At 49.8% G+C, this 25,578-nt stretch overlaps 1 protein-coding gene across 1 annotated transcript in view; it reads right to left on the bottom strand.

Annotated features, from left to right (window-relative positions):
• Nucleotides 1–25,578, bottom strand: part of Vac14 (VAC14 component of PIKFYVE complex) — a 101,938-nt gene that overhangs the window by 25,954 nt on the left and 50,406 nt on the right. The window contains exons 13-14 of the mRNA XM_032887440.1: nt 24,527–24,683; nt 13,018–13,150 (exon numbers count right to left, since the gene is read on the bottom strand). Of these exons, the coding sequence (XP_032743331.1) occupies nt 13,018–13,150; nt 24,527–24,683 (290 nt within the window). The remainder of the gene's footprint in view (nt 1–13,017; nt 13,151–24,526; nt 24,684–25,578) is intronic.

Below are 25,578 nucleotides of genomic sequence, written 5' to 3'. Positions count from 1 at the left end.
AACTGCACCCTGTCAACACCACCATACCAGAGAAGGATCACACGCTGGGTGGCATTTCTTTCTTGCCAGTTGTTTACCTATGCTACGAGGGCTACCTTGGTTCAGGCAGGCACTACGGTTCAGAGCTGGCATGGGGCCTGGGGTGTTCACAGCACTAACACACTGCTGTACTGAAGGAACTCTGATCCTGCCTCTAGCAAGGTAGGCGCTCGCTCCTCTTCAACTACGCAGGCTCTCGGACTCCCTGGATGCTGCACACATCTTCCTTGGGACTGTGGGGCTGTGGAGGGTGGGGCTGTGAGGGCATCCCAGCTAGGCACAAGTAATTGGTTACTTAACTGTAACTGTAATCTCAGCACTCCTCTGCTAAAAGGGGAGGTGGAGACAGGAGAATCCCCAGAAGCTCACAGGTCAGTTAGCTTGGCTTAAAAAGCAAGGTGAAAACAAGGACTTAAACCCAAGGTTAATCTCTGACCTCCACACACACCACGGGATGCATGCACTTGCACACACAGATTTACTAACAAGAACCCAGTTGACCCTTAAGGACTCTCTGGCTGCTGCTTGAGACTCTCGATGTATGTTCTTCAGTAATGCCTGTGGCTTTCATGGGGGGGAGGGGGGCACAATGTGGGAAGGAGCATGAAGTTGGTTCTGCTAGCACGAGTGCCTCCAGTCTCTACCAGGTATAATTCTGCTAGTAAAAGGGGAGGCACTGGCCTTCCATGTGTGCTGCCCACATACCCTGACCACTACCTTACTGCCTGCTCCCATGCTATGCCTGGGGTGTGTGTGAGATCTCTGGGTCAGACACATTGCTTTACTCCACTCTGCTCTCTTGGAGGGATGGAATGCACAGCTGTTGGGAGTAGGGGAAAGTCCCTCCTGTCAGTACCATAGTGGCCTTGCTGCCACTCCCCTGAGGTTGGCATTTGAATCTAGACCACAGGGTCGTTGGGGATGCTTCCTCATCTGTGCCCAGGATGGTTACATAGCCTCCTGTACCCAAGGGTGGGCAAAGAACCAGTAAGTTTCTGGTGCTCTCTGGTCACATTGGTCTGATGAAACTCAAGCCTAGGATAGCTGCTGATGGCCTTGGTACTGAAAAGATAGGAGTGAACCATGCTGCCATGCAGCTGGAGCCTGATGGGAGAAAGATGAGCCAGTCAGCTGTGAAGATGGGAGGAGACCTAGTTTGGGGGCAGGATGTGGCTCTAGTCTTTGAGGCTTTTAATAAACCAACTCTGTCTCCACTTGCACACTAACTGTATTTAAAAACATTTTTAGGGGTGGGGCTATGGTCTTTCTTTGACTAGGTTGGCTTTGAACTCACGATCCTCTTTTGCCAGTCTCCTGAGTTCTGGGATTACAGGTGTGTGCCACTGTGCCCCATGTCTTTATTAATTTATTATTATTTTGTGTGTAGGTATATGATGTATATGTGTGAACGCATGTGCCATGGCTTTCATCATTTTGTGGCTTCCAGGGATTGAACTCAGATCACCAGGTTTGCATAGCAAACACCTTTACCTGCCTAGCTATCTTCTGGCCATCATTTTATTTTTCAAAAATCTTTTTTATTCCCATTGCGTGTGTATATGAGGGAGAGAGGGAGGGAAGAGACCCCAGTGCAAGAGAGAGGGAGGCAGTGCATGTGCAGGTTGGGGTCAGATGGATCCTGGATCTGGGGACAATTCAGGCTGTCAGGTTTGTGTAGCTTCAACAGCTAAGCCATCTTACTGGGTAGTTTTATTTTTTAAAACTCAAGGCTAAAATTGAGCGTGATATCATACCCCAGAACTCAGGAATGTCAGAGGCAGGAGCATTTTGTGAGTTTGAGGCCAGCTTGGTCTATACAGCAAGTTTCCAGGACAGACAGGATATGAGAGAGAGAGGGGGGGGCAGACAGACAGACACACAGAGATAGATTCTGTGACAAAAAAAAAACAAACCAGGCCAATGAGCTGAGGCCTAGGGGCAGAAGGGGCAGGCAGGCAGTGAGGGTTGGCTCAGCTATGAGAATACCCAGCCACCCCTGAGACTCGTTGGCTGCTATGAGCACGGCAGCTACTCCTGACACCATGCTCTGGCATGAGGCTCACCTCTATTATTTCTCATTTAATCCTCACAAGCAACAGGGCACTTGGGAGGGAGGTGGTGGCAGGAAGACCAGAGGTTCAAGGTCAGCCTGGGCTGCCTGACACTGCCTCTAAAAATGCAAACCAAACCAAACTAACCAAATTAAATACATTTAAAAGCTGGGCATGGCAGTACGCGCTAGAACAGGGGGCTGGAATAAGGATGGGGAGCAGAGACAACAGTAGGATCCCTGTGGCTCGGTCAGTAGCCAGTCCATACAATTCATATGCTCCAGATTCCTTGAGAGACTCAGTCTTAATAGAAGAAAAGTGGAGAGCGGAAGATAGCTGATGTTGGTCTCTGGCCTCCATGCATGTAGCATGCATACCTACACCCATGTATACACTCATGAACATGCCCAAATTCAGGGTTGGGAGAATGGCTCAGTGGGAAAGCCCATAGTATGTGAAATGCCCTGGGTTCAATTCCTACCTTGACCAAAAAATGTATAGAAACCCATTGTTCAGGAAGGTAGCCATATGTTCTGGATGGCCCAGCATCTTGCAGTGAAGTTGTCCTGTTGCTTGGCGATAAGTCATTCCCTATTCTGTGTGGGGTTTCCTTAGGCCACGTCCAGAACCCCACAGCCCACTCTTGTTCCTACTTGACACACGTGACACCGTTTACACCAGTCTCCCCTAGACCATGACCTTCTTGAGACATGATGGCTAGCCATGGTAGCCATGTGTCTGACTTAAAAAAACCAAACAAGGATGATGGACCCTTGTGTGTTTTCTGGGTCCTTGGTCTGAGCAAAGAAATAATGCCTGTGAGTTTTAGATGACTGAGCTCTGTGTCCAGCTCACAGCACATACCCCACAAGCATAAGCTGGAAATGGGCAGCTTCATGGGATGGTCTTAGGAGTCCCTCAACCCCATGAGAGCAAGTAAATCACTAAGTATGCCAACTGTAAAGGACTTCGATATTAAAAGCGTAAGGCATGCCAGAATGAGTAACTGCGGTGTATGCATTTGGGTAGGCAGATGAAGACCTTTCCACAAATCAGTAAGAAACACACTGAAAAACCAATGGACACCACAGGAAGATGTCCAGAAAGCAAATGAGCTGTAAGTGCTCAGCTCCATCAGTCTTTAGGCAATGTGACTAAGAGTACACCTGTACCACCAGAGAAGGGGGTGCAAGCACTCTCCAAAGCACCTCCTAGACACTGTGAGTGCACGTCCACATGCAGCCCCACAATTTCTAGGTGTAAACCTCACGTGTGTGTGTGTGTGTGTGTACCCGGAAAGACATGCCCAAGGACATTCGTCCACCATGATTCTGAATCACGCCGACTGAAAGGAACCTATAAGCCCACCCGTGTTAGGGCATAATAAAGTATGGTGTCTTGAGAGTGGAAGACCCTATGGAAACGTGAACTATTGATACAGCCAAAACAGGAACTGCACAATCTCAGTGTGACTGAAAGAAGCCAGGCTTTCTAAGAGAACACAAAATGTAAGTGATGGTTAGAACCTCCAGGAGGTTGGGAGGGGCTCCTTGGGGAAGAGCAGGGAGGTGGATACTTGTAGAACACATGAAGGGAGTGATCAGTGCTAGAGGGTTCTAGTTCTCATTTGAATGTTAATGCCATGCATGGGACAACTAGTAAAGATTAGCTAAGTCACAATACACCTCTCTTTTATATACTTTTGTGGCTCTATGTAGGCCAGGTTGCCCTTGAACTCAAAATCCTCCTGTCAGCCTCCTAAGTACTAGATTACAGCCACGTGTCACGTGTCTGGCTCCTGTGCTTTTTAGTGGTATATTTCTCTTAAAATTTATACTCATGAAAGGTATCATAGAATAGAAGGAGAAAAGACTGTAATGCAGGCAGGAGAGGGAAGAAAGACCAACCCACAGAAAGAGGCGAAAGTGTGGTTAAGAAATGGAGGTAGCTTTACCGGAAATAGCAAGATCAAGCTGAAATCAAGTTGGAGCTTCTTGGCACAGGATGGAGTCTCCAAATCCTATTCTTTGGGACAGCCAGAGGGCTGGGCATTCTCAGGACGGGCTAGGCATACAGTGTTCTAGCACAAGGAGAACATGCCTGAGGGCACGGACTGACTGATGACAGGCTGAAGTAAAGCACACATGTGCATGGAGCTCGGGATGGGTGCAGAGCCCTTTTGGAGGATGTGGAGAAAGAGGCAAATACTTTGCTCTTCAAAAGGCAGCATCTGGATGGTAGGAATGAGAGCCCAGGCTCAAAGCACACCTCACATGTAATCTGACCTGACTTCCCTTGAATCTACCTCAAAGGAGAGGGGCTAATGTGGAGGCCCAAGCAACTGATAAGCCAGGGGAAAATAAATGATGCAGGAAGGGATGAGATGTGTTCCTCTGAGCAATAGTTAGGGAGACTCTGATCAAGAGAAACACTCACTGTCAAAGTGTCAGAGAGGTCTGAGATTAGCTCGGCTCACCAAAGACGGAGTGGGGTGGGGCAGTGTGGAGGTCCAGGGGCCTAGGAGACAGACTGGGAAAGACACATTTACTTCTGCCTGAAAGGATGGCAGCTAACAGAGTCACGGAGGGTCATGAAGAACCTGAAGGCGTCCTGTCAGAAGGGTCTCTGTGTGGATGCTCTGTGGGCTGACAACCTGAACACTGGGGGATGCTACCAGAGCAGACAGCACAGTTGCTTCTGAAAAATAGCTAAGCTCCTCCCAGAATCCTGGTGGAGTTCAGTACCATGGTTCCCAAGGCCAGGCCTGCCAAAGGTCAGTGCCAGCCATTCTCCAAGAAAGTCTCTGCTCTGTGAAAAGGGGAACCAGTTTAGCTGACATGGAGTCTGGCCCTGGTGTGGAAATGGAGAGATGTGGGCTTTCAGGCTTGCTTTGCCTACCGTGTGCGTGTGGGAGAGCCATTGCACTTCTCGGGGAGGAACATCAGGGATGTTCTGGATCCTTCCAGGTGTGCCTCTTGGGCTCTGCGGGCTGACTGGTGCTCCTGGGAGGAGCTCCGAGGCAGCACAGGGTCACTGAGCTTGCTTGCTAGTGTTCACGGCTGGTGCTTCCAGGTATCTGGCTCATAATCCTGTCAATCACTTTCCCTTTCTTGTACTCAAGTTCCCACATCTTGGAAGAAACCTTAGCTCTGGGGTCTATAACCCTGCAGATCATACTCCAAGTCTGAGAGTGAAGGAAGTGGGGTCAATGCTCTGTTACAGGGACATTAAAAAAAGATGCTGGGGTTGGGGATTTAGCTCAGTGGTAGAGCGCTTGCCTAGGGAAGCAAGGCCCTGGGTTCGGGTCCCCAGCTCCAAAAAAAAAAAAGAACCAAAAAAAAAAAAAAAAAAAAAAAAAAAAGATGCTGACAACAATAACAAACCAAAGCCTACAATGTCCTGAGGGCTGAGACAATCAACTCTACAGAAAGCTCACCGTTCACTTCAGATCCCAACAGCCTCTTTGGTGGATTTTCTCACCCTCATTATGAAGAGGCATTTGGCCTGACCTTCCCTGTGGACTGCCTTCTATGGTCACTGTCTGAGGCAGGGTCTCTGGCACCTCAGTTCCCCCAGGACAAGCCCTTTCCAGGGCTATCATCAACTATGTTCTAAGATAGGGCCTCTCCTTTTCTGTAAGGGGCAACTGGTTTGGAGGTCTCTCTCTCTCTGTGTCTCTCTCTGTCTCTGTCTCTCTGTCTCTCTCTGTCTCTGTCTCTCTGTCTCTCTCTCTCTCTCTCTCTCTCTCTCTCTCTCACACACACACACACACACACACACACACACACACACACACACACACACACACCCACTGGTCAGGGCTCACTAGGGGCTCTGTAATAACCCTAGGAGCTAAGAGCAATCACATGAAGGACAAGAGAGAGAACTTCCTAAGGGTCTATCTCAAAGGCAGCCCCAGGAAGTGTGTGCACATCTGATAGCAGGAGAAAAGGAACTCACCATACAATGGATGGACAGGATGTTTCTGGACCTGTCTTTCCAGGAGTTTACAAGCGCTTGGAAACTAAGGATCCCATCTCTCTGTCCTGGCTCTCAGGAAAGCAGGAGGATGCCACATGACTTCCAGTGGCCAATTCCAAACCTGCTATTAATTTTTTTTTAAGGTTCTATACAGCAACACACTTTTAGCTGGTTGCTAATTCACCAAGCTATCTGAGTTATCAATGTCAAAACTCTGTAAGTTTCCTGGCACACTTAGGCAGTCTAAACAGATCCCGAGAGTGTTGTAAGTCCGTCTGGAAACAAGCTCACAAGCTTCAGACTGAATTTGTTATCAAGTTTTCAGCCCCTGAAAACCATTCTTTATGGTCACCACAGTCCTGCCAGCTGCCTGGGCTGTGGGGCTGAGATCTCAGGTGTATAGGCTATAAGTAGGTACTGTGTGAGAGGCTGGATGGGGGCCACGCAGGTGCCACATCCCCATGGTAAGGAGTTCAATACTACACAGTGGGCTGAGCAACTTTCCCCAGTCTGCTGCTGAATCTTCCTCTCCTACAGGCTTCCTGGAAACTGCAGCATGGAAGTTGGTTTGTGGGGAGCTTCGCAGTGTGGGTTGTAACCAGGGCTACCGTCAAGGACACATGGCTCCTTCTGCCTGTGCTCTGTGCTCTTTAACACAGCCCTGTTCAGAGCACATGGGGCTGCTGCTCTTGGAAGTCCCAGGCTCCCTCTGGGCAGTGCTCTGCTCTCCCACAGGCCCCAGGAGGAACTAATCAACCCAGCCTAGCCTAACAAGGCCCATCACATGTGGTTTCCATTTCCAAGAAAGAAGACGGCCTTCTCACAGGGCACTCCTACTACCACAGAGTTGTTTCCACTTAGCTCTCAAGTTGAGGGCTGGTTATGCAAAGTGGCCTCTGCTGCACGCTCTCCAAAACAAGAATATCACTTCCCCAGCCCCAGGGTCAGGAGGGGGCACAAATCGGAAAAACTAGAAGATTCATACAAGGAGCTGGGCAGACTTTAATTAAAGCTGGCAAGAGATGTTTCTTCTGAGCAGGTGTTGGCTGTTACAAGGTTTCCTCCAGTTTTGGTCAATGTCCTGTCTCCTTCCCTCAGCTGGGGACCCACTCAATATGGCTGAAAGAGCGAACTCCACCTGCAGTCCCAGTAGGAGGCTCAGGGTCTGTCCTCCCAGGCACATTCAGACTGGTGTGTGTTTGCTGTGGAGATTTGTTTTTGTTTTCAAAAAACGAAGGCCGTCCTTTAAAGGAGACCAGGAAGAGCTGGCTGGAGTCCCTCACACCACTCTTGGAGGCAGGGCCCCGGGAGCCAAGCGTGGTTTTCTGAAATGACAGTTTAACCAGGACAGGGATTCCTGACTCTTTGTTTCTTCAGCATACCACAATGTTGGCTTTTGGGAGCTTGTCCCCGACAGGTGAGGTGGTGACTATAAAGAGTCACAAGCTGAAGAGGAGGGCGCCCCTGGGAAAGGGGACTCCAGAGACTGGGGGAATACTTGGAGGATCCTGAGGGTAAGAGGGAATTGAGCTTGGAGTGGGCGGGGTGCTAACCCATATGAGCTGCTTGTGGAATCCCCCAATTATAGAAATAAAGAGTGGTTTCTCCTGACACCCTCCTCCTCCTTTGCCTCTGCCTGGCTCCACTACCTACCTCAGTGGCCAATTCTACTATGCCAGTCTTTCTGCCACAGGGCTTATATGCAAACCCAGGGCCTAGGAAGGCAGTGGTAATCAGTAGGAGCATGAGCTAGGGATGTTTGGGAGGGGCTCCCATGCCTATCTGCATTGGGTCGGAGAGCAGGACCAGAATGGAGGACCTTCAAGCTGGGTGTCTCTGGGCTCTGGGTCTTGGAAGGAAGTCCCATGACTGTGTTCCTTTCCTACTTGGGTCTCGGCTCATTCTCTCAAGATACCGACCTCATCCTAGCAGTGCTCCTGTCCCGGGGAGGGTGCTTGAGAGTCATCTACCATCAACTGGGCGGTCAAGCTGCAGACCTTGCATTCACAGCACACAGAGGCTTGTTAAAAATGAAAGCATTCTCTGGCAAGTGCTCTTTGCAAGGCAGCAGGGAGGAAGAGGAGGGGAAACACAGTTGATGGAGCCAAAGGACGCTGGCCAGAGGCCCTGTTGGCAGGCAGAGTGGAGTGTCTTCAGACTTGCTACTTCCCAGCACAGAAGCAGGCTTGTAAAGATCACAGCTGTTGGGTTACGCCAGAGTTCATATCACAGCTTATCAAAGAGGCTAGCTTTTCTCCCTCCTTTCCCTTTCTCCTGTGTATAAGTGGGGTGGTTCACAGGCAGACAAGGCCTGGGCTTGTTCAGTTAGCATTAGCATGAAGGGTGGGAAGAGACCGGAGGAGGGCAATGCACACCAACACCTACTTTAGACAGAGTTGGTTTAGTGGGGCCGGGCTGGGCGCTGGTGGATGCCCTGTGCACTGGGGTGACAAAGCTAGCTTTAGGACACAAGGTTCAATTATCCCATCCTCCCATGAAGCCTGTTCCCATTCTCCACAGGCCATAAGGGGAAATGGAGGCCAAGCTCATGTCAGGGGCTGAAGAGCACTTCCTTTTCCTCACAGAATGGCTAGACAGGTACTAATAACATTTGTTTTTAGCTGGGCGGTGGTGGCACATGTCTCTAAAAATCCCAGCACTCGGGAGGCAGAAGCAGGTTAAACTCTGTGAGTTCAAGGCCAGCATGGTCTACAGAGTGGGTTCCATGACAGCCAGGGCTACAGAGGGAAACCCTATCTTGAAAAACCAAACCAAACCAAACAGAAACCCAAACATGTATCTTTTATGGTCGAAGCAAGAAGGACCTGGAAGCATTGTCATATGGTTACAAAGGTTATAACCAAGAGAAATTGGGATTTGAACCTGTGCTAGCAGGCTAGTTTTTATGCCAACTTAACACAAGCTAGTCATCTGAGAGGAGGGAATTCAAATGAGGAAATATTGCTGAAGGACTGGGCTGTAGGCAAGCATTAATTAGTGATTGATGGGGGAGGGCGCAGCCCATCATGGGTAGCTCACCCTGGGGCTGGTGGTCCTGGGTTCTATCAGAGAGCAGGCTAAGCAAGCCATAAGGATTAAGTCAGTAAGCAGCACTCCTCCATGGCCTCTACATTGGCTCCTGACTCCAAGTCCCTGCCCTGTGTGAATTCCTGCTCTGACTACTTTCAGTGAGGAACAGTGATTTGGAAGTGTAAACTGAAATAACCCCTTTCCTTCCTAGTTGGTTTTGGTCTGCTGTGTTTCATCACAGCAATAGTAATCCTAACGAGGACAGAACCTAAGCCTTACTCCAAAGCCACACACTTCCTTAGGCTTCGAGACTGTGGGAGTGTTTGGGGTACCTTGCCCTTTCCTGCCATCTTCTTCAAACTGCGGGCTGCACTGCCTCAACTTCCCTCAACCAAACCAAGGAAAGGGCCTAGACCCAGACTCAGGCCTGTGAGGCTGTCTGGAAGGTGAGAGTCTGCACCATCCTCATCTCAATGCGTGGTCTCAATGACTACATCCACAAGGCAAGGAGCTGGGTGGATGAGACCAAGCTGGAGCTCTGGTCTTCCATTCCTGACTCCAGTTCCACATCAAGATGGTGTTTCCCACGCTGGGAAACGTGGGGTGAGGCAACTGAAGAAAATGGTGTCTCTCTCTCAGTAGTGAGAATCTACCAGATATTTGTTTTCAAGAGCTCTGGATGCCTTTGTCTTCCTACAAAGGGCAGCTGCCCTGGGCCCACTGTCCCAATAATGGCATCTAACTTGTTCACAGGAGCCTTTTATCTCTGTCAGTGGGTAGAACTAGAGACCAAGAGGAGCGACTGAGGAGCTGAAGGAGGGGCCTGAGAAACCATCTACTGTGTTCCTCATCGGGTCTGTGGCTCCATGAGTATGTGTGCCATTAGCTGTCCTTCATGCTGTTTTTTCATTGATGTGAAGAGGCCCAGGTTAATGTCTAGTATCTTCTTGAGTGCTTTCCAGATTTACTTATTTATCTATTGGCACCAGATCTATCATTGAAGCTGAAGCTGACCAATTCATCCAGGCCAGATGGTCAGTGAGTTTCAGGGATCTACCCATCCCCTCCGCAAACGCTAGAGTAAGAGGTACACATTGCCACGCCTTGCTTTTAAGTCAGCTTTGGGGATATAACAAGTCCTTGTGCTTGTGAAGCATGTACTTAACCGACTAAGCCAGGGTAGACCAAGCTTGCTTGGGCCACTATGTAGCCTAAGCTGGCCTTGAACTCACAGCAATGCTTTTGCGGCAGCTTCCCCAGTGCTGGGATAGCAGCTGCATGTCTGTGATGCCAGATTCTGACCTGTGTATTCTCAGAGCTCACACTGGGTATCTGAGACAGACTAGGGAACTGGCAGTGGTTGGGCAGTGGCTTAGAAGACAGCAGGCTCTCAGGGTACTGAAGGCTGTCAAACAAACAGGATAGCTAGAGCAAAGGCCAAGGGGAGACCATAGTGAAGGATTGTGGTGTCAGTGCCAGGGCTAAAAGACCCTCTGTGGTTGTGCTGGGTTGGGTGAGGCCTGGCCTGTAGGTTGGGCTTAATGCCTTCTTGAGGGAATTCTTGAGGGAATTCAGCTCTGGAATAGCAAGTAACTGCCATGCTGGATATTCCAAGTTCCCAGAGGACGAGAGATGACCTATGGAACCTTCTCTTGAGCCAAGTGAGGAACTGGGTCTAGGCAGTGCTGGCCCCAGTTCCCTAGCTGTTGAGGAATCCTTGAGGCTCCAAGCTGTCCCAGAGGGACAGCATACTGCATGCTAAATTAGCAGAGCAAGGAGTTTGCAGCCCAGCTCCAAGCGATACTAGTCAGTACACTCTCCCTTAAGCAAAAATGAGAATTCTTATCATTTCCAGACACTAAGGGGATACTGAGAAGACAGCAAAGTCTTACTGGCCTGAAGTCTGTAAAGAGAAATATGGCAGTGGCCTCCATGGTTATCAGCTTCCTGGAGTCTTAAGTAGGGAGGAGGCCTAAGCATCTCCATGCCACCTGCTTTTCTGCTGAGTCTGGGGATGCTGGTACCATCTTGAGCTTCCATCCCAAGGCTCCAAGCTGCAGCTGGCTACTCCTACCTTTTCCAAAGCTCCCTCTCTCCACTGGTTCAGTCTACCAGAGGAGGACTGCTCATCAAGAGTGCTGACACCTTTGTAGTCTGGAAAACCACATGAAATTAACTGTCACTCATGTGAGGTATTCTACTGTTCTGATGTCTGCTTCAATCTCTTAACTGGAACTGTCCAACTTCATGGGAAGAAAACCATAGTGATTTTTCTCTTTTAGCCAGCAAGTTGAAGGACCCACGTGTACCATGAACTTGCTGACTACTACTGCCATTTCAGCCATTTCTAGACTACAGTGGTTCTTAAATGGTACGCTCTCAGGTCTCAAGCACACTGGACAGATGCTCTACAGCTGCGCTGCCTGCCCGGCCCTGAGCACTGTCCAAAGCAGGTGGGGCAGGTGCTGCTTGCACCTGGTGGGTATCGGCCAGGGATGCTGTTGAAGCATCCCAGAGCTCCACCCAAAGAATTACCTGGCTTCAAATGTGCAGAGTGCCAAGGGGTGATAACCTGTCCCACAGCACAGGGATGTCCTTTTGGGACCGAGACACCAGAAGCCCCTTCCTCCTGCTACTCTGTCCTTTTTTATGGGTCAGTTCTTTGGCCCAGTTCCCAAGGTGTCTTCAACTCCATTCTCTGACTGTAATCTAGCCCATGTTTTCCTCCATCGAGTTCCCCTTTCTCCCCTTTTCTGTCCTGTCCCCATCTCCTGGGTTCACTCTGAGGCTGAGAGGCTTCTGTGTCAGCTCCCAGATCTTCTCAGGATTCACCTTCTCTCCTCTTCCTCCCACCTGTCTGGCTCTTCTCAGCCTCTTCAAGTGGCAAATCTGAAGCTTCTCAGGGCTCAACCTCAGACTCCTTCCCTCTCTCGGATTCCTTACTCCCTAAAAATGAAAACTCCACAGGGCAGAACCAACTATAAAAGCACATTCTACAGGGCTGGAGCTGAGCAATTATCTGTTGACTGACTGACTGACTGACTGACTGACTGCATCGTCTGTTTCCAGATGTTGCATCTTGGAACTAGGTCTCTCTCTGAAGCATCAAACTGCTGCATCGACATTTTACTTTGATGTTCTCAAAGCAACTCAGACTCAAGCATCTGACTGTCTTCTCTGATAACTCGCCCAGGGCTCAGGACCCGCAAGCCCTTCTGACTCTCCTTCCCCTTGTTCGTCCTGCAGTCCACCCCCTTGACAATCAGCCAGTCTTGCTAGACCACAGCCTCCTGACTGTCTGTCCTTCTGGCCCTTCTAACCTGTTCTCCCAACACAGCAATCCTTCAAATCGGAAATCTGATCACATCACTTCCTCAACATGTAGCCCCTCACTGACTTCTGAGTATGGTGAAGAACCCACTCTATTGGGTTCTCTGCCAAACAAGATTAAGAGATCCTCTATGGCTGTGTTGGGTGGAATAAGGACTGGCCTGAAGGCTGGTCTTGATGCCCTGTCAAACAGATCTCAGCACAGTTCTTGAGAGGACTCAGCTCTGGACAGCAACCGACTGCTGTGCTGAATACACTGGGGCCCCCGAGGACGAGGAGGAAGGATCCATGAGCCTGCTAAACTCTGTATTTAGGTTCATAGCAAAATGAACTCTTCACGTACATTCTGGCCTTCAAGTCCTCTGTGTAAACGGGGGCTCTGCTGGAACTACCCAGCTCCTTGTGGCCACACCAATACTGTCTGACCCATAAGCACTCGCAACCACATTTAAGAACCCTACTGCCTTGAGGTTTTGATTCCACTGGTCAAGAGGGAAGCCAGGAAAAGGGGGAGAGAGAAAGAAAGCAGGTGGCTACTTTGTCACAATATACAGTGGCATTCAAAGCTGTGACATATAGGGCTGACCTGATGATGAATGGGCCTCTGGCCTCCAGGAGCTTCCGTTCACTGCTGAATGTCTGCAGAAGGTTGATCATGAACTTGTAAAAGTAGGAGTTCATGGTGGGAGTGGAGGGAGAGCATTCTAAGCCTTTGGTATCTGCAGAGAAAGAAACAGCCAAGATTTAATCTGATTGTGTGTCTACAGGGTAATGAGATAGAATACAATACCATTGTAAATGCATTCACTCTCTCTCTCTCTCTCTCTCTCTCTCTCTCTCTCTCTCTCTCTCTCTGTGTGTGTGTTTGTGTGTGCGCACAGATTTTGTGGGCATGCCTAAGTGTACATACAGTTTATTGGTTTGCTCCTAATGAACATCTCATTGTAAGATCTCCATTAGGTGCTCAATAAAAACAAAGCAGGGCCTAGAGGGATGGCTTTGTGCTTACAGGCATGATTGCAGAAGACTTGAGCTTGATTCTCAGCGCCAACATCAGGCAGCTCAAGAGCACCTGTAACGCCAGTGGCTCTAACACTATCTGGACTCCATGGGAATCTGTGACCATGTGCTCATATCCACACATGGCTACACACACACATAATTCAAAATAAATCTTAAAAATAAAAACAAATGAGCACAATTCTCCCCATTATCCCAACACATTAGGTATATGTGGGGTTTGCTTCTCACAGTTAAGGACAATGGCCAGTCAGAGCATAAAGAAGTTAGGCAGCTTGGCATGGCGGTGCATGCCTTTAATCTCAACCCCTGGGAGGCAAGGGCAGGACAGGTGATCTCTAGGAGTCTGAGGTTAACTTGGTCTATGTAGTGAGCTCTAGGACAGGGCTATGTAGAGAGACCCTTTCTTTTTTTTCTTTTTTCTTTTTTTTTTTTTCAGAGCTGGGGACTGAACCCAGGGCCTTGTGCTTGCTAGGCAAGCGCTCTACCACTGAGCTAAATCCCCAACCCCTGAGAGACCCTTTCTCAAAAACAAACAAACAAACAAACAAACAAACAAACCAACCAACATCAACAACAACAAAAAAAACCAAACCCAAAAAACCCCAAATGACTAAAACAAACGAAAACGAGATTAGACAGGTGCAACTACTCCATGGCTAACAAGGCCGGCAGCTCTCTTGGGCATAAGACAAAATCCCTTCTCTAATGCTGAGAAAAGAACTGAACCGTGCACACAATGACTGGACTAAGGACAACCAACACAAAGCACACAGGTGACAGATTTGGAGCCTCGCCTCGCCTCGCCTCGCCTCGCATTGGGAAATAGGTAAAGAAAGGTGTTCTCAGGTGGAACTCCTCCAGCCTGCAAAGTCCGGGCTGGCTGTGTGATGCAGACAGCATCACTTTCACATGCCTCAGATGAAAGCCTCACACCCCTGCCTTTGGCTGGCTCTCGCAATGTGCACTTGGTGAAGCTTCCAGCACTGAGGAAACAAGGGGAAGGCTGATGGGATGCTGGGCTTATTCTGGTGTAGGCTACTCACATATCCCACAGGATCCCTCTTCCTTTTAATGCATGGTGGGCCCTAACCACAGTGTTGAAAAGTAAGGGTTCACAGTCTGTCCATTGGGACAACATTGGGACATCTTTGTCAAAAATAACAGCTTTATTAGAGCCTCATTCTTGCCCCATAAAGTATGCCTTTCAAAGCATGCCATAAATAAGTTCTCAGAATATTCTTAAAGTTGTACAGAATATACCACTAACTACAGAATACCTTAATTACCCCTCTACTGGAATCTTGCACCTGTTACTTTCATTTCCCAGCCTCTCCTCCAAGTCCTGAGAACAAATTCTTTTTTTTTTTTTTTTTTTTCCGGAGCTGGGGACCGAACCCAGGGCCTTGCGCTTCCTAGGCAAGCGCTCTACCACTGAGCTAAATCCCCAACCCCCCTGAGAACAAATTCTTATCTCTATGGACTGGCCTATTCGGTACATTCTGCATGAATAAATGGAACCCCATAATGGCTTCTTTCATGCAGCATATATTCAAGGCTCATTTTGGTTGTATATATCTACTCTTCATTCATTCTTACCACTGAACGAGGGACATATCATATTGCATTTGTTAATTCATTAAATGGTGAGTACTTGGTGGTTTCCACTCTGTGGCTATTATAACTAATGCTGCTGTAAACGGTTGTGAGTTCTATATGGACTGGTTTTCCTTTCTCCTGGCTATCCCTAGGAATAAAACTGTTTGGGTCCAGAGGGACGGACCGCCAGGGCACTGGCTGTACCGGAGCTCTTCCTTCTCGACATCCTCTCTAGCATGTGCTACTGTCTTTCATTGTAGCCACTCTAGTGGATGGATGGAAAGTGGTGTTTCACTGGGGCTTTGACTTGTAGTTCTCTGGTGATATTTATGGTGCCTATGTTTATCTCATAGATTCAGCTACTCGAGTTCCTTTGCTTATTTTCAGAATTGAATTACTTGTCTTTTTATTGTTGTTAGAGTTCTTCATATATGAGGTTCTTATCAGGTAGGTGGTTTAGAAACATTTTCTCCTATTCTGTGGGTTTCCCCCCACTTCTTGTCAGGAACATGCTCCACTACAATGCTACATCTCCAGTCTGCTTTTTTGATACTATCCTCGGAAACAAAACGATTTGGGCTGGGATACACTTTGGTGGTAAGAGCAATTGCCCACCGAGTTCGAGGTCCTAGGTTAAATTGCAAAACAAAACAGAACTTTTGTGGTGCTGCAAGGTCCCATGCATGCATGCTAGGGAGCTTCTGCCACTGAGATACACCATCAGTCCCATAAACTTGACATTTTGGTTAAGTCCAATATGCCTTTTTCCCCCTTTGGCTGTTCAAGCTTTTGAGATAGTAGGGTAAACAGGGCAAACTGAGGCAGCAGATGCTGTCAATTTCTGATCTGGCCTCTCTGGTTTGGAAGCCTCTTTTCCTGAAAGGTCAGGTAGGCTCTTGCACAGGTAGGCGATGCAGGGGTCCTTGAGGACCACATTTGGCTGTGGAAACACATGTGAGCCTGCAGACGCATCGGGCCAAGTGCATAAAAGAATGTGAAAAAAGCCAACCAGGGCATTACAATGCATCTCCCAAAGAAGATTTGGTCCCACGGCCATGGCGGCGCTAGAACCCCGGAGTCCTGCTTTGTGTTTTCTCTTGATCTTCACAGGGAAGTGACTGGGAACTAAAAGACATTTTTCATTTTTTTTCCCCTTTCCCCAGCTACAGATGCTGCATCCTTAAAACCTGTCATTATCACTGCCCAGACTCTCAACAGACCCCTGTAACCTTCAATCCCAAGACCTCTCTACACAACCCTGCCATCCTGAATCCCAAGACTTTTCTAGACATCCTCCCAGACAACTGCACCAGGGAGCCTTGAGGGAAAAGCCAGCCTAAGGGCAGGCTGCATTCAACTTTCTGCTGTTTGTTCTGGGTCCTGCTGAAGGCAGCCTGGCTGCCCTGGTCCTGAGTGACTTTGGGATGGCAAACAGTTTCTGCTCCCTGGCCCAGAGGGTCCATTTCGAAGAATTGTGTCAAATTCTTACAGATCAAGTAAGAATTTAAGATCAGCTGGGGCTGATCTTAGGAGAGGTGGCTGAAGACACAGCTGTAGCAGCAGCCCCTGTCTCCACATCCTCACCCACAGGAGATAAATTAAGTGGTGGCTGTCATGCCTGGCCACCTAACCCACACTCCCAGAGACACATGGACAGGAATCCAGCAAACAGTAAGCTTCTCCTGGGTGTCTATCTCTGCATTGTCTGGGTCTCTCTCCTTCCTGCTTCTCTATGTGTACTCCAGGGTCATCCCACTTCCAGGCCTAAGGTCACCAGGCTTCGAAGTACTTAAAGGACAAAAGGACCAATGAATAGAGTAACCATCAATAAGTCCTCCCTGGCCTAAGGAGCTGGGTATTCTGGGAACACTGGAGTTCCAGCCTCACAGAGACATGGAAATCAAGTGCAAGCATGGTGTTTGACCTTAGTTTCTTAATCTAAGTAGGGGCAGTAAGAGTGCCCAATAACTGAGACAATACACATAGTGCTGGGTCATGCATGCCACACGTTGTGCTCAATAAATGGGGTGAGTGTGACGTCAGCAAATATCTCTCGTCCTGGCACACTGAGTGGAGCTTTCATTCCTTGCAGAACAGGCTGGACATGCAGTGAGAATTAGGATCTCAAACTCACAGAATTCTGCTGAGGCGCTCAGGGTGAAAGAGAAAGAGTTATCTGTGACCTGCGCCATCTCAGCCAACAGACTGGCCAAAAACAACAGGAGAGATGGCTTCGGGTTACCCTGGAAACATTTCTGCTCTTCTTAGGAAGGGCTCTCATTGGTCCAAATGGACTCTCAGTGCCTAAGCTAAATGGTAGTGGCCTTTAGTGGAGAGACAGAAAGCACATGGGACAAGTGACTCTAGTTCTTAGGAACAGGGTCCTCTGGGAAAACCTGTGGACTCAGTCCTTCAAGTAAGCCCATTATCCAAAGACCAAACACAGGAAAGCCACTCTCCCCAACTGGAGCCATGTATCTTCCCCAAGATGCTCATTCAGATGGGAACTTAGGCAGGGCAATTTAGGGGGAGCCACCCAGAGCCCCAGCTTGGTCTGTATTGAGTGCAGGAGCAGGACTTCTGACCTTAGAACCTCACCTGCAGGAAGACATTGAACCCATGCAAGGTCCGAGTCCCAGGCAAGAAAGGGGAGCAGCTGTCAGTGCTCACTGGTGACAGTGGCAGGGTCTGTGAGAGCTCTCTCCACCTTGGTTTTATCTTTTGCCCAACCTCCTCTGACCTCAGCAGCCTTTAGGCCTGCTGTCTGGAGAACCCAAGAAAGAAGGCTCCTGTAAGCCTGTTAGATTCTGGCCTCTCTCTGCTCAGGCCTTCCTTCAGAGAAACCAGCAGACCCAGATGGGACACTGTCTGTGCCATCACATCTCACCTGAAAAGTGAGTTTAGATCAAAGAGGTGCCCACCCTGCTCTGCACCCCTTCCCTGCTGCTGTCTGGCAAATAGGAGAGCTCGGGTGCAGACCTTTGAGATAAACTTCTCCCTCATCCTAAAAAGGTATAAAAGGCCTCCCTCTTCTGCCACCTGGACACCGATTTTCTTCAGAGAGCCTGCCATGTCTCTCTCTGCTGCTGCATCTTGAACTCTCTTCTTGGATCTCCTACCATGTTGTTACCTTCTCTGTCCTTTTGTCTTTTGTATTTAAGAACCATCTAATAAATTCTTCAGGTCCCAGTAATCTGACTCAGTGTCCTCTTGAGTCACCTGCCCTACGCAGAACCGAATGGTTCTTGGCCAGGGCTGAGGGCTGAGGGAGGGGGAGGAACAAACTGGCCCCAGGAGTGTGACTGCACTGATTTCTGCCTCACTGAAGCCTGCACCTCCCAGGGGACAGCTCAAGTGCCTCCACCAGCCTCTTCCGCCCACCTCTGGCTCTTGTTCATCTGGTTGTGCTGTCGGCAGTGGCTCTGTCTCAACACGAGCTGGTGCTCTACACGCCTGAGGAGAGGCAGAGCTGGGCCTGGCTTGGCGGCCTGACTGAGGCATGCCTTCCAGATCTGCATCTGGACAGAGGTGGACTAGCAACTACTCCCTCAGCACTGCCGACAGTGCACTTTGTAGGTCCACTCAAATGGTGCACAAATTGCTTTGGTGAGAACCAGCAGGCTAGGAAGGAGAGGAGAGGGCTGTGTGTCTCAAGGGCTCTTCCTGAAGGGCTGAGAAGAGCAGGATCTCCATTTCCTGACAGGGATGTGAGGGAGAGTGCAGTCTCTTAGCCACACAGATCTGCCTTGTAGTTCTGGTTTGGGCAAGGAAGAAGCCTGTGGGGCTCTGGAAAGAAGCTCACGTGACTGACTAACTGCTCAGGGGCAGACAGATGCTGTGGGGAGCCCTCTGTATACAAAGACAGGCCGGTGTGGTGGTGGCTGGGGATCCAGCCCTGCAGATGTTACTAAGTGAAACCTGATGTGGCGACATGAGAATCTGCAGAGTGCTTCACAAACAACCTTCCCTGGGATGTTTTGAATTGACTGAGTTTTGTGGCTATGACGTGAAGGAGCCTCACATGTCAGGATAAAAATAGCTCTGGCCTCAATACACAACCCGAGTTACAGTGCAGCAGAACCAGATGCGAAAACATTAGCCACCAAGCTCAGACTCCACTTGCAAGGTTCCAGGTTCCTTCTCTACCCGCTTCCCTGCTGAGGTCAGGCCCACGGATCTGAGCAGCCCGACTGAAGAGCCATTAGGATTTGCTGCCTTGAAGAGGCAGGGAAAGGGCCAGTGGCTGTGGAAAGCACACCCAGAAGGCCAAGGGAACAGGTTAGACCTGGACTCTGCTGATTTAGCCAGGCCACGGAGACAGCTGGCCTCTCATCTGTGTTAGGGGAAAGGAATACAGTCCATTCTTGGCACAGAAAATGCTTCATGAAGCTGGGTGTGGTGGTGCACACCTTTAATCTCAGCACTCTGAATGCAGAGGCAGGAGGATCTCTATGAGTTCCAGGTCATACTGGTCTACATAGGGAACTCTAAGACAGTCAGGGCTACTAGGGAAACTGTCTCAAAACAAAACAAAACAAGCAAACAAACAACAATAACAACAAAAAGAAAACACTTCATGGAAGGGTAAGTGATTGGGAAGCTGACCGAGGTCCAAGGGGATGAAGGGGAAGGAGCAATTTCCCCTTAGAACTAAGTGGCTGGGAGAGAAGGAGGCTAAGTGGGGTCTTCTTTTTCTTTTTTAAAGAGGAAGTTGTAGAACTGGAGGTAGCACCCCTTCCGTGGCTTCATGGATGAAAGGACACAACAACCAACCCCCTGCAACCTGGTCCTGGAAGTAACAGTCCAAGATCGGAACTGGAACCCCACCCATATCTGGGAGGCATTTCTGCTGTTTGCCTTATAAGATAAGATAAAGAAAGGGTCAAAGAAGGACTCAGGGATAATGTCCAAGCTTTTAGGGTAGTGGTGGGTCTACACCGCCACCCGCTATCAGGAAGGGGCTGCCATTGAAGCAAGGGCTAAGGCCAAGGTTGGTGCTGAAGGGAGAGGGTTAAAACTGACAAGACCAACTAACAAGGAGTCTTGGTTGTAGGACCAAGGGACACCTTTCCGGACAATGGGCCTAGGGAACACCAGCGACCTGTTTCCAGCCATCCTTTATTTTGATGATCTCTCATCCTTGCTGGGTACCTACTGTTAGGGACGCGCACGTGAAGAAAACCTAGCTCTTGTAGCCTGAGATGCACACAAGGACACACAAGACATTAGGTAATCCTGACAAAACCTGAGTCTAGAAGTGGGATGATCTGCGTGCTTGCACTTATTATGACTCTGGGCTATTTCAGATTTGGAGCCTATACCTCTGCACCTTGAGCCAAGGTTTCCTCACAGCCAAGAGGAAACAGGTCAGTTCTCCCATCCACCCTGACAAGCTTGAGTGGCTAAAGGGGAGACAGACTTGCAGAGGATGTCACTAGAACAGACCCGAGGGATCCAGTGATACTAAGGACAGATATCAGGGCAGTTTCTCACTGCAGAGTATTGACTGATCTTAGCCCTGCTTATGGAGCAGCTCTGGAGCCCCCAAGCACTGCACGCCATCCCAGTTTAGAAGATGAGGAGGTAGTGCCTGAAGCAGGACCACTACAGGGCATAGGTGGCAGATGTTTCTGCTGCCTCCTAGAAGGTGAAAGACACAGACACAGACACAGACAAAGACACAGACACACACACACACACACACAGAGAGAGAGAGAGAGAGAGAGAGAGAGAGAGAGAGAGACTGACTGAGACTTCTGAGGTTCAAAGAGCAAGAGGCAAGGCTCTTGGAGAAGCTGTGGTTATAGTAAGTGGAAAGCAGAACAGGAAATGTGGCTGTATGTATCAAGAGGCCAGAATGGGGTCCTTGGAATCACTGTGAAGAACTACTTCTCTGGGAATTCTAGAACAGGTTGGGGCCACAGCTGGGAAGAGGGCACCAAGATCAGCTCAGACCACTAGCTAGGCTTCTCCCTTTAGGTGAAGAAACCTTCAACAGCTGTAAATAGAATTCCTATGCTCCTCTGCGTATGGGGTTACTTAGCCAGGTACAAATGCCTGTCATCATCCTTGATCAAGGGACTAAAGCATGCTCTCCTCTTAGAGGTACTGGATGGAGCTAGAGTGATCCAGGTGAACAGTCCTATAAAGACAGGGCTTAGCACAGTGCCAGTTTCAGTAAGCACATGGCCAATGTGGCAGCTATTGTGACCACTGTTGCTACGGGGAGAAATGGCCTAGTTCCCGAGAGCCTCCCGGGTTTCTTCCAGGACTTGCCTGTCTGGTGACATCTGGTCACACTGGCCTGGGATGCAGGGTATGCTGCCATGATCAGTTTTGGCCGTCAGTGGTGTTGGGAACAGGATGCTTCGCTGAGCCTGTCCAGAGCCATCCCTAGCTTCTCCCTAGTGGTGGCTCACACCTGTAATCTCAGCACAGGGAAGGTGGAGATTGGATGACTTAAAAATTAAGATTATCCTTGGCTACCTGATGAATTTAAGTCTAGCCTGGAATACATGAGACCCTGCTTAAAAAAAAAAAAGAATGGGCCACAACAAACTGGCAGGTCATGGCAGCCTGAAATTTCAGGCCAACCTTCAGACCTGCCATGACCCTCGGCCCAGCCTGTCACTGCTGCTTACTTAGCTGAGGATGCAGAGGACACCTGGGTCTCCCAAGGCCTGATGTCTACCTGAGAGCAGAACTGTCCAAGGCCTTGGGAGAAAAAGAGATGGATGCTGGAGCTCCTGGGTCTTACTAATTGTTTTGTGAGAGCTCTGGGTCAGGGAGGGCCCACGGAGGCCTGCTTACTGCCCCTTCTTCCCACAGCCTGGCAACGCATTACAGATTTCTTGAGTCAGGTAGAGATGGTACACAATGAGCTGAGCCCAGGAGCCCCAGGGTGGGAGCTGGCCTTGCTCAGAGGCCCTTGCCTAGGCAGCTCTCCGTTGCTCTGGAAGCAGTTCCTTTCTGGTCAAGAACAACGGAGGTGGGACCCAGACCTGGGTCTCTGTGCTGGAGAGAGAGGGATGTTTATGCTAAGTCAGGCGAGAGGAAAAAATCCCATGTGGGTAACTCTGTCTCCTCCAGCGCCCTGGGGACAACTGTAGTGGTGCACCTGGGCCAACACAGCACTCACCTGGGGGTGTGACGGGTCTTTCCCTACCACTGTGGTATCTGCACCGTTTGAATGTACAGATCTAATGCGAAGGAGGGGCCATTGGTTTCCCTGCAGATGCCCTGACATTGCCTTCTAGAAAGTTCCTGCATGGAGGAGAGGGGAGTGACTTCCTCTTATGGGAAGTACTCTGGGAAGAGTGGCCACAGAGGAATGAAAACATTTCCTGCATTCTTTCTGACCTCAAAAACACCCCACACTTCCCTGAGTCTGCCATGGGCCTCCCAAGACATCTGTGCCAGGAGAGGGCAGAGGACAGGCTGGCTTCCTGCATTTCTTCATCACTGATTTGATCTTGACCTTCCCGAGCCATGAACACATTGTGAAGTCTGATGCCAGCTGCAGATGTGCACTATGAATGCATCTACCCAGAGGGCCTCAGGGCTCCAAGTTCTACAATGGCTCAGGCTCACTTTGTGTCTCCCACTCTCACAGGTTTGTGAAAGAAATCACAGGACTGGCTACGGGCACTTCCCTGGGATTCTTTCCAGGGTTGACTTTCCTTCCATCTGGGATGTTTTGTTGTTCTTTTTCCTATGATTTCTGAGTGTCTCTGGCTGAGGTGAACCATTCTGATAGTTTCTGCAGGCCAGTGTAAGAGTCTCTTCAGACTCATTAGCCACCTACTCATTTGGGGGGGCGAGGAGCCAAGATTCAGAGTTCTCTGCCACGTAGGTATCCTCAGCTCTTTCTCTAAGCAGCAGATGATTTTGATATCCCAGTGCCTGGAGGAACCTTGCAGGATCCCAGCTCTAGGGTGGGTGCCCAAAGCAGTTTCTTGGCTCATACCCTCAGCAGCATGAACCCACAATATGCTTACAGATGAAGGATCCTGGGAGCACTAGGTATCCCGGTCTGCTCAGCTGCTGCTGCTGTCACTCTGAGAATACAGAAGATGGTAGCATGCTGTCTCCTGGGGGGGAAGGGCTGAGGCCATTGCAGGGCTCCTCTCTTCTGGGTTCCTCTCTGCCCCCATTTCTCCTATCTAAGGAAAAGCCTCTCTACCTCACTTAGCTCCCACTGCTCTGTACCACCCTTGATCTCTGCCATCTGTTCCCAAGTTTGGGGCTGGCCCCATATGCTGACTTGGAGACAGAGGGTACATAGTGCTCCTCTGCTAAGGGACAGGAGGTGGGAGTCACAGCAGGGGTCCTGGCATCAGGATAAGGGAGCTGTTTCCTTGACCATAGTTAATGACTGCCCAGGAAGCTGGTCTCCTGAGTGAGGAAGTGATGGCATCCTGGGAAGCAGGAGGGAGGAAGGCAGGCTGCTGCTCGAGCTCATCACTAACCCATCAGGGAGAACATGCAGCAGGAGAGCCTGAAGCCTGGGTTCCCAGGTGCTACCTGCTACAGGGCCTGAGTGTCATGGATAGGTGTCCTCAGCACATGGCCTTCTGTCATTTGACTTGGCGTGTCCAGGGGTGCACCAAGGTTGTAGAGCTCTGAAAATACCCTGAACTTCTCAGACATCAAATAGCTTCTACTGGGGCAGTGCAGGCATAATATGGGCCTGGGGCTAGGGCCTAGAATGCCACAGAGCTGCAGGAGGGACAATGTCTCTGAAAGGTTGTGAGTCTATGAGAAGCTAATGAGGTCCTGGTGTCTAGACAGCCTGAGGGGATTCAAGGGACAAAGACCTGGCAAACATCCAAGATTCACTAGGTAATTTCCTACCAACCTGTGTCCTTGAGCTCTTTTAAGAATCACTGGCTGAGGGAGGTGGCCTCTGTCTGGGAAGGGAGGAGCTGGGTGGGCAGTGTGGCCAGGGAGAAGAGCTACCTGCCAGCCCGAAGGAACCCGAAGAACAAGCACTGAAGGAACCCGAAGAACAAGCACTATGAATGCCTTGGCTACCTTTACTTGTAAGGACAGCCCGGAAACAGCCTGTTTGAATTATCCTGTCTCTTGCCTGGGCTGCCTGCCATGCTGAGCTATTCTCAGCTTCAGTGAGGAGGAAATGGCTGCCTAGCTTTCTTCCACCTGTGAGACCCAAGAGTGAAGGCCCTGGCTGGCTGCCTGCCTGTGGAGAAATTGCCTCAGAGGGTTTTGTGCTTAGTCAGTGGTTCAAAAACATCAAAAGTGCTGAAGATGAGGGAAAAGGGTTGTGAGGATCTCTTCAGGGAGGGGCTAATGGAGTGTAAGCCAGGAGGCAAGAGAGCTTGAGGTAGAAGACCATGGGTAGGCAATCTACTGACCCTCATAAGTGGCAGAACAGACTTATAAGTGACTTCCTGGGAGAGACAGAATAAGACTCAGTACTAGCATTCCTTAGGCCAGACCCTTCAGGGAATACTTACTGGGAGGGTTTAGTAGGTTGGCTCTGCCGGAGGTGGGCACCTGAAGCTCCGAGTGGTTGACTCGGAGGTCAGGGCCATCAGGTGTGCCTGGGTCATCCGTCTGGCCTGCAGGGGAGGAAGCAATTTCTGCCAACACTTCCAGATCCTTCAAGACAACCTGGGGAGACAAGCGGAGGATAAAGGACAAACTCCCTACTATGAGCTCAGTCAGCGACGAGGAGCGGCTTGCAGGACAGGAGGGTCAGTAGACCACATGCTGCTTGCCTGTTGTGAGAGCTACTGAGATTTTAGCTGTGAAAAAGTACTAGAGAGAATGTGGTGAAGGTATGGGTTAAGAGGCCATTGACGGCCTTCCATTCCTAGGAAAGGAAGCTGACCAGGTTGGAGAATCTTTTTCCTTCCTCTTTGTATCTGAACAAGGACTGGAGGGGCTCCTTGAGATGCAGGTCCTGGGCACCAGGGTGAGCCATACACAGGCTGTATCTCAGTTTCTGTATTGTATGAGGCCTTGGTCCTATCCATCCCTGTTCATAGAACAGCTGTCACTGCAGTGGTAACATCAGGCCACACAGAGTCCAAAGGGCCTCCTGTGCTAAAAGGCTTCCTAACAGCCAGACAGGACTGTCTCTCAAGTGTTTCCACTTAACCTTGGATGAGCGAGGCAAGGCCTCTTCAGCTGCCTACCGGCCTACTGCACTCTTCTAAGGAAAGGCACATCACTCCAGGCCATATTGTCCTCTTTCCCTTAGGGCTGCCCCTAAAGGCCAGTAGCCCTGGAAACTACACTATCTTCACTTGGCACCAGAGCTGCAGGATGGCAAAGCCCATCTCATTGTGGTACCATACAGTGGGCACTAGAGAAAGGTCATGGACACGCCCTGTTGGGAAGGCATCACCATGGATGCATACCTCTTTGTCTAAGTCTCATTGGCCCAGAGACCCACAGTCTAACTCCCTCCACAGGGAGCTCCTCCCACTGTAGGTCCTGCGAGTGCTTTCTGCTTCCTATTCTTTAGTTCTCAGTAACACCTGCCTCTGCCTCACCCACAGCC

Source organism: Rattus rattus, chromosome 17 (genome assembly GCF_011064425.1).
Source record: "Rattus rattus isolate New Zealand chromosome 17, Rrattus_CSIRO_v1, whole genome shotgun sequence".
In the NCBI taxonomy this organism is placed as follows: Eukaryota; Metazoa; Chordata; class Mammalia; order Rodentia; family Muridae; genus Rattus; species Rattus rattus.
This window is presented reverse-complemented; position numbering and strand designations above follow the sequence as displayed.